Genomic DNA, 9,908 nt, shown 5'->3' on the forward strand with positions numbered 1-9,908 from the left:
GGAATGGAATGGAATGGAATGGAATGGAATGGAATGGAATGGAATGGAATGGAATGGAATGGAATGGAATGGAATGGAATGGAGTGGAATGGAATGGAACGGAACGGAATTGAACGGAATAGAATGGAATGGAATGGAGTGGAGTGGAATGGAACGGAATGGAAGGGAATGGAGCGGAATGGAACGGAACAGAACGGAATGGAATGGAATGGAATGGAATGGAATGGAATGGAATGGAATGGGATGGAATGGAATGGAATGGAATGGAATGGAGTGGAGTGGAATGGAATGGAATGGAATAGAACGGAATGGAACAGAACGGAATGGAATGGAATGGAATGGAATGGAATGGAATGGAATGGAATGGAATGGAATGGAATGGAATGGAATGGAATGGAATGGAATGGAACGGAATGGAACGGAATTCTCCCCTTGATCCGCAGGGAACGCGCCATCGCCGTTCCAGCGGCTGTTTTGGCGCTCCCAGAGTTTTCCGTAATTCCCGTTTCCCTTCCCCCTTCCCAGGGAAGAACCAGCAGGAGATCCAGGAGGGTGAGTGCGGGACTCGGCTTTCCCTGGGATTTGGGGCCCTGAGAAGCGCCCGGATCCCCCCGGAATTGCCCGGAAGCGCCGGGGGCGGGCGGGACCGCGGGAATTCCTGACGGCTGATCCCAATTCCTTACAGAGATCGAGGATCTCAAGGGGGAGCTGGGTAAGAGCCGGCATTAATTATTCATTAGCTGCTAATTAACTAGTCATTGGATGCTAATTAATTATTCACTAACTGATAATCAACTAGCTATTAGATACTAATTGATTATTCATTAGCTGCAAATTAGTTATTCATTAGCCTTAAACCAATTGTTTATTAGATTTAAAGCCATTGTTTATTAGACTCGGACCAATAATTCGACTTAGACTAATTAGTTCTTAGACTAATTATTTATTATTCTTAGACTATTTATTAATGAGATTTATTCTAATTGTTTATTAGACTACTTATTGGACTCAGATTAATTATTTATTAGTCTATTTATTAGACTCAGAATAATTATTCATTAGACTCAGATTAATAGTTTATTAAATTTACAGTCATTATTAGGCTCAGACTAATTATTAGACTTAGACCCATTGTTTATTAGCCTAATTGCTGATTACACAAACTCTAGTTATTTATTAGACTCATGCTATTTATTAGACTGGTTAATTATTTATTAGACTCAGAATAATTGCTTCTTACCCTTGGACTAATTATTAGCTCCAGACCAATTACTAGATTTAGACCAATTCTTTCTTAGACTTGGATTATTTATGAGATTTAGACTAATTATTAGATTCAGACTAATTTTTATTAGACTTAGCCCAATTATTATTTATTAGACTCAGACTATTTATTAGACTAATTGTTTATTAGACTCAGAATAATTTTTTATTAGACTTAGACTATTTCTTTATTAGACTTAATTATTTATTAGACTAATTATTAGGCTTAGACTGATTATTTATTAGACTTAGCCCAATTATTATTTCTTAGACTCAGACCAATTATTTCTTAGATTATTTATTAATCAGACTCATTCTAATTATTTATTAGATTTGGACTAATTTATTAGGCTCAGCCTAATGACTTCTTAGACCCAGAGTAATTATTTAACTCTGACTACTTGCCTGTTAGACTGAGACTAATTAGTTATTAGACTCAGACTAAATATTTATTAGCTTTGGACTAATTATTTATTCTTAGATGAGGTATTTGTTAGACCAGGACCAATTATTTATTCGACTTGGACTAATTACTTCTCAGATTCAGACTAATTATTTATCCGACTCAGACTAATTATCAGACAGACTAGTTATTAGACTTCAACTAATTACTTATTAGACCCATTCTAATAATTTATTAGCCCTGGACTAATAATTTATTAGACTTGGACTAATTACTAGACTCAGAATAATTAATTACTTATTAGACTCATTCTAATTATTACCTTACAGCAATTATTTATTAGATTCGGATTAATTATTTATTAGACCAAGACTATTTATGAGAATAATTCTAATTATTAGACTGAGACTGGAAATTTATTAGACTTAGACTAATTATCAGACAGACTAATTATTAGACTTGGGCTAAATATGTATTAGACTAATTGTAATAATTTATTAGACTCGGACTAATTATTTACTAGACTCGGACTAATTACTTATTAGACTCACCCTAATTATTATCTTACCCCAATTATTTATTATTAGGCTCGGACTAGTGATTTCTTAGACTGAGGCTAAGTATTTATTAGAATAATTTTAATAATTTATTAGGCTTGGATTAATTATTAGGCCCAGAGTAATGGAATTCTTTCCCTTAATCCCAACCTCAATTTTCGCCCCCAAACTGAGCCCAAATTTGGGGATTTTCCTGATTTTTGTTCCTTTCTTTTCCAGAGGAGGAGATTGGAAAATTCCAGAAGGGTAAAAAAGCCTCGAGTTTTCCTCCAAATCCGAGATTTTTGGGATAAAATCCAAGGATTTCGGTGGAGTTCTGAGGGTGGAGCTGGAAAATCCCTCGGGATTAATTCTTTAATTAATTATTAATTAATTCCAAGAGAGATAGAAGGGATAAATCCGGGATTATTTGGGGGAAAGGGGCCTAAAAATAATTGGGATAATTCCGATTAATTTAAATTCCTTTGGGAGCTGCTTCTGCTGGATCCGGAATTAATTTTCTAATAATCAATTAATATTTACCTTGATTTCCTGGAAATGTTTGGGAATATTTTTTGTTTAGTAATAACTGAATACTGAATAGTTAATTAGCAATAATGAGTGCTTACTTTCTTAATAATTAATAATTAATAATTAATGTTTACTTGATTAATAATTATTAATTACTAATTAATGCTTACTTGATCATTTATCAATAATTAATAACCAATGATTAAAAATTAATAATTAATAATGCAAAATAACCAGTAATTAATGACTATTAACTAATAACTAATAATTAATAACTAATTGTTATTTAATTGTATTTGAGCAAGCTCCAGCATCGACAGGTCCATTATTCTCTACAGATTAGAGATAATAATTATTATTAATTAAATACATTTTAGATCTATCTTGTCTCTATATTATTAATTAATATTGAATACCTAATAATTATTAATTGATATTTAATATAAGGTATTTAAATGTCTGTTATTCTGCAGAGATTAAACATAATTATACTTTATATCTATTTATAGAAAATGAACACCTAATTACTCCTACTAATTACATTTCATGATTAGATATAATATTTATAAGCAATTATTTCTTTTATACTTCTATAACATATAATCGATAACATTATTATTATTTATTACATAATTAAATATTCTATCTAAAAGACATTAATTATTCTATATAAACTATATATATAAATCATATTAACAATCAATATAAATCCTAGTAAAAGTAAATATTAATGATATTAATAGTAAATATGAATCATTTAAAAGTTAAATATTAATTATATGATTATCAACCATTAATTAACTCGTTATCTCTCCAATTATTTCTGATCTTGATAATTATCTCGATATTCACACCACTTCCCCGGAATTCCCGCAACAATTCCCATTCCCAAATCCCGATTTCCTTCTCTGCCCCCGCAGAGAACCAGGAGATGGAGAAGAAAATCGGTGAGGAAATGCCGGAATTTGGGGAGTTTGGGCGAATTTGGGGAATTTGGGGGAATTTGGGGGAATTTGGGGAATTTGGGGAATTTGAGGAATTTGGGGAATTTCGGGGATTTGGGCTCTGGAAAAACGTTTGGAGCTGATCTGGGGCTGCTTGGGGAGGTGGGACTGGTGACAAAGGTGGGACATGGGGACACCTGGGACAGGTGACTGGGGTATGACCCAGGTGACCCAGGTGGCTCAGACCTGGCCCAGGTGGCCCAGGTGGCCCAGGTGGCACAGACACACCTGGCCCAGGTTTCCCAGGTGACAGAGGTGACACAGGTGACACACCTGCCCAGGTGACCCAGGTGACCCAGGTGACACAGGACACCTGGGACAGGTGACAGAAGTGACCCAGGTGACACAGATGACACGCGCCTGACACAGGTGGCACAGGTGGCACGGGTCACACACAGGTGGCACGCACAGCACACAGAGGTGACACAGGTGGCACAGGTGGCATAAGTGACATGGGAACACCTGGGACAGGTGACAGAGGTGGCACAGGTGACACAAAGGTCACTCAGGTGTCACACAGGTGACACAGGTGTCACTCAGGTGTCACTCAGGTGTCACTCGGGTGTCCCACACCTGCCCAGGTGTCACTCAGGTGTCACTCAGATGTCACCAGGTGTCCCACACCTGCCCAGGTGTCACTCAGGTGTCACTCAGGTGTCACTCAGGTGTCACCAGGTGTCCCACACCTGCCCAGGTGTCACTCAGGTGTCACTCAGATGTCACTTGGGTGTCCCACACCCACCCAGGTGTCCCACAGGTGGCCCTGATGGCTCTTTGGGCTCTCTCGTTGCAGGGCACATCCAGGCCCAGTTGGGTGAGTGGGACCCGGCCCCGATTGCTCCACCCCGCCTGGCTCTGCTGGCATGCAAATGAGCTGCCGGGTTAATGAGCGTTAATTAGCATTAATTAGTGCTCCTTTCTGCACAGGATTCAGACGGGCTCAGAGTAATGCAGGTGAGTCCTGGCCTCCTCCTCCTCCTCTTCCTCCTTCCCCTCCTCCTCCTCCTCTTCCTCCTCCTCTTCCCGTCCTCCTCCTCCACTTCCTCCTTCCCCTTTTCCTCCTCCTCCATCTCTTCTTCCTCTGCCTGTTCTTCCTCCTCCACCCATTCCTTCTCCTCCTCCATCTCCTTCTCTTCCTTCTCTTCCTCCTCCTCTTCCTCCTCCTCTTCCTCCTCCTCTTCCTCCTCCTCTTCCTCCTCCTCTTCCTCCACCTTCTCCTTCTCCTGCTCCTTCTCCTCCTCCACCTCCTTCTCTTCCTCTTCTTCCCATTTGTCCACCTCCTTCTCCTCCTCCTCCTTTTCCTTCTCCTGCTCCTCCTTTTCTTCCTCCTCCTCCCTCTCCTCTTCCTCCTCCTGCTCCTCCTCCTCCATCTCCTTCTCTTCCTTCTCGTCCTTCTCTTCTTTCTCCATCTCCTCCTCCTCCTCCTTCTCCTCCTTTTTCTGGTCCTCCTGATTTTCCTCCTCCTCCTCCTTTTCTTCCTTTTCTTCCTCCTCTTCCTTTTCCTTCTCCTTCTCCCTCTCCTCCTCCTTCTCTTCTTCTCCTCCTCTTCCTCCTGCTCCTCCTCCTCCTTCATCTCCTTCTTTTCCTCCTCTTCCTCCTCCTCCTTCCCCCCAAATTTTCCCAAAAATCAGAACTTTGTGCTCTGTGGGGTTTTTTTTTGCATTTAGATTTTGCACATCCTAACACATGGAAAAATCCCAAATATTTGATTATTCTATATTGAACGGTATCAAACGATATCAAATTATTCCCAATGATACCAAATGATATCAAACGATATCAACCGTTGGTTTTCCCTCCTTCCCAAGTCTCCCTGACCCTGGACGAGCACTGCAAACACCCCGACCTCGTGATCCAGGGAAAATCCTGGATCGTCACCTCCAAGCCGGGATCCAAGATCCATCCCAAAGCCGTGGTGGTGGCCCGGGAAGGCTTTTCTGAAGGGAAGAGCTACTGGGAAGTGGAGGTGGGCGACGGATCCGACTGGGAGCTGGGCGTGCTGGGCGAGGAGATCCGGGATTCCCTGCGGAACAACGGTGGCCGCTTCCCGGAGGAGACGGTCCCGGGGCTGGAGTATTCCCTGGGGGAATTCCGCCTCCCCGGCGGGAAGCTGGAGCGCAATTCCGGGAGCTGCCGCGTGCTCGGGGTCCTCCTAGACCAGGAATCCCGCGCCCTCTCCTTCTTCGACGCCGAGGAGAAGCAGCGCCTGGGACTCCTCCCCTTGAAATTTCCCGGGAATCTCTTCCCGTTCTTCAGCCCCAGCTCCGACGGGAAAGCTCTGGGGATCCGCCCCGTGGGGGTTGGAGGGCCCCAGCAGTGACCTTTTAATATTCGCTTTATTTTAATAACTGAATTCCCTTTTGAACGTCCCAATTATTCCCTTTAAAATAGTCCAATTGTTCCTTTTTAATATTCCAATTATTCCCTTTTAATATTCAAATACCCCCTTCTAATATTCCAATTATTCCCTTTTTAGTATTCCAATCATTTTCTTTTAATAGTCAAATTATTCCCTTTTAATATTTTAATTATTTCTTTCAAATGCCCCAATTAGTCCCTTTTAAATATTCAGATTATTCCTTTCAAATATTCAAATAATCCTTTTAAAACGTCCTAATTAGTCCATTTTTAATATTCAAAAAATCCCATTTTAAATAGTAAAACCACCCATTTTAAATAGTCAAACTATTCTGTTTTAAATATTCTAATTACTCCTTTTTAAATATTCCAATTAGTCCTTTTAAAATATCCTAATAACTCCCTTTTGAATATTCAAATTATCCCCTTTTAAAATATTCAAATTATTCTCTTTTAATATTCAGATACCCCACTTTTAATATTCAGAATATTCCCTTGTTAGTATTCCAATTAATTTCTTTTAATATTAAAATTATTCTCTTATAATATTTTGTTTCATTTAAATGTTGCAATTAGTCCTTTTATAATATCCCAATTAATCCCTTTCAAATATTCAAATTATTCTTTTAAAACATCCTAAGCAGTCTCTTATTAATATTCAAATTATCCCTTTTTAAAACATTCAAATTATTCCCTTTTATATTCAAACATTCCCCTTTTAATATTTCAATTTTCTTTTAATATTCAAATCATTCTCTTTTAATGTTTTAATTATTCCTTTTAAATATCCCAATTAGTACCTTTTAAATATTCAAATTATCCCTTTCAAATCCCCTAATTAGGAGTTGGGAATGGGCAACAAATCCCGGTCTGTGAGGCCAGGAGGAGATCAATGAATAATTATAAATTCGTTAATTAATTTAAATCCATTAATAATGACTAATAATTAATTAACCATCAATGGAATTATAATGTAAACCTATTAATTAATGAATTAATGAATCAGAGGGTGAGAAAGGGAAATAAAACCCAGCAGAGTTCCCAAAGTTCCCCAAACAATTTTCAGGGATTCAGGAATTTCGGAAAACCCCAAAGTGTTCAAATATTTCCCTTCTCTTCCCGTTTTCTTCCAGTTTCCTGTGGATAAATCCCGGATTTCTCTCGCTGGTTGTTACATTTCTTGGATATTTGGTTTGGAATAATAAATCCATGGGAATAATTCACTGCTGTGTCGGGAATCCCTGGAATTTTCTGATCCGTGGACCCTCAATATTTGAATTATTTGATTTTTTTAGATCCTATTTTATTTTATTTTTCCTATTCTAATTATCTTCTAGATCCTAATTAATTTTATTTGAGATTTTAATATTCCCCACTTTATTTGAATTATTTCATTTCTATTTTCTAATTATTTCCTATTTCCTAATTATTTTCTCTTTGATATTCGAATAATTCTCTTTAATTTTCTCCCAATTATTTTCCCTTTTATGTTCCCATTATTTTATATTTAATATTTTAATGATTTTCCAGTTTTTATCCAAATTATTTTCTCTTCTGCATTCCCATGATTTTATCTTGTATCCAAACTAATTTTTCTTTTATATTCCAATTACTTTCTCATTAATATTCAAGTTACTTTATAGTTAATATTCTAATTAATTTATCTTCCAGATTCTGATTGTTTATGTTTAATATTTTAATTATTCTCCATTTTAAATTCTTATTTTATCTTCTACATTCAAATTATTTCATATTTAATATTTTAATTAGTTTCCATTTTTTATTCTCATTATTTTCTCCGGTCCTAATTATTTTACCTCTTATAGTCCAATTGTTTTCACTTTAATATTCAAGCTATTTTATTTTTAATATTCTAATTATTTCCTCTTCTACATTCAAATTGTTTTACATTTATTATTTTAATTATTTTCTGGTTTATATTCAAATTATTTTATCTTCCATATTCTGATTATTCTGCATTTATTATTTTAATTCTTTTTAATTTTTTATTTTAATTACTTTCTTTTTTATATTCCAAATATTTTATCCTTCCCATTCCAATTATTTTCTCTTTTATAGTCTAATAATTTTCTCTTTTATATTCCAATTTCTTCCTCATTAATATTCTAATTATTTTCTTCTCTATTGTAATGATTTAATCTTTTATGTTTTAATAATTCTCTTTCATTTTCTCACCAATTATTTTATCTTTTATAATGGAATGATTTGAATTTTTGATATTCGAATTATTTTATTTTCGACATTTGAATTATTTTCTATTTCATATTTAAATTATTTTCCATTTTTTATCCTAATAATTTTCTCTTTCTCTTCAAATTATTTTCTATTTTCCATTTTAATTGTTTTCCATTTTTAATTTTAATTATTTTCTCTTTTCAAGTAGAATTATTTTATATTTAATGTTTCATTTATTCCACATTTTTATTCTAATTATGTTGCCTTCCAGATTCTAATTATTTATAGTTAATATTTTAATTATTTTCCATTTTAATTCTAATTATTTTATCATTTGTGTTCTAATTATCTTTCTCTTATAGTCCAATTATTTTCTCTTTTATATTCCAATTACTTTTCATTAATATTCAATTTTTTTTCTGTTTTATATTTTAATTCTTTTCTCGATTCTAATTATTTATATTTAATATTTCATTTATTCTTCATTTCTTATTCTAATTATTTGCCCTTGGAGTTCCTAATTTTTTATATTTAGTATTTTAATTGTTTTCAGTTTTCCATTCTAATTATTTCCTCGTCTACATCCCAATTGTTTTATATCCCAGATATTTTTTAACATTCCAATTATTCCCCTCCTATATCCAAATTATTTTCTCTTTTATATTTTTATTATTTTCTCTTTTATATTTTTATTATTTTCTGTTTAATATTCCAATTATTCCCTTTTTATTTTTAATATTCCAGTCATTTCCTCTTCCCGATTATTCCCACTTGCCCATTCCCATCCCATGCCATCCCAAAGGACGGAGTTCGGGATCGGGGAAAAATTCCGCCTCTATCGACCCCAGGTGAGGAATTTTTAGGGGGAAAAAAGGGAATTTTTGGTCTTTTTTGCCACCCAAAACCTGCTCTGGGAGTCCAAGGTGGGAATTCACCTTTGCCATGAAATTGTTGGAATAAAATTCCCATTTCCTGGGTTTTGGTTGGAGTTTTTGGCTGCGTTTTTTAGGGTTTGGTGGGTTTTTTGTTTGTTTTGGGGTTTTTTTTTAATAAAAGGAAATTTCCGTGGAAAAATCTGGGCTGGATCTGTTAAAAAAATTTCCCTAAAAATCTCCCAGGTAAAGAAACGATTCCCAAACCCATTCCCAGGGGCGAGGGGAGGATAAAGGATGGGAGCAATGGGAATTCACCGATGTCTTGGTTTGACAGACGGGAGTTGGCCGAGGAAGGCAGGAACCTCCTTTGGAATGGAAAAGAAAATTGCAACTCCCTTCCCTCTGAGTTATTATAATTTTGAAATCAAGGGGCTTTCAGGCAGAGATGTGGGAAATAGGAATAACAGTTCTTTACTATTATCTATCTATATGTGTATAACCAGTCAAACAAACAGCAATAACTATGGCAGTAACAGCGAACAATCCCAAACCCAGTCCCAGCCCTCTCGGCTGCCGGGCCCTTTCCCCTCGGGTGCAGTTCCGCTCGCAGCCGGCAGGGGCGCTGGCGGCTCCCGGTGAGCAGGGCAGGTGCGATGGTTCCCCCGCGGCTGCAGGGGGCGCTCCGGAGCGAGCTCGGGGAGCACACGGCACTGGGGGCCTGGGATCCCGGGGAGGGATGGAA

The 9,908-nt window shown here is 36.5% G+C and overlaps 1 protein-coding gene across 1 annotated transcript; it reads left to right on the forward strand.

Annotated features, from left to right (window-relative positions):
• Positions 1–352: 352 nt before the first annotated feature.
• Positions 353–7,320, forward strand: LOC103620018 (butyrophilin subfamily 2 member A1-like). The gene is made up of 7 exons (XM_017740647.1): positions 353–552; positions 686–712; positions 2,443–2,469; positions 3,654–3,680; positions 4,531–4,551; positions 4,665–4,691; positions 5,546–7,320. Exons 1-7 carry the CDS (start codon positions 354–356, stop codon positions 6,055–6,057), a joined length of 840 nt encoding a protein of 279 aa, XP_017596136.1. The 5' UTR covers position 353; the 3' UTR covers positions 6,058–7,320.
• The last annotated feature ends 2,588 nt before the right edge of the window (positions 7,321–9,908 follow it).

This window comes from Corvus brachyrhynchos, unplaced genomic scaffold, assembly GCF_000691975.1.
Source record: "Corvus brachyrhynchos isolate BGI_N302 unplaced genomic scaffold, ASM69197v1 scaffold298, whole genome shotgun sequence".
In the NCBI taxonomy this organism is placed as follows: Eukaryota; Metazoa; Chordata; class Aves; order Passeriformes; family Corvidae; genus Corvus; species Corvus brachyrhynchos.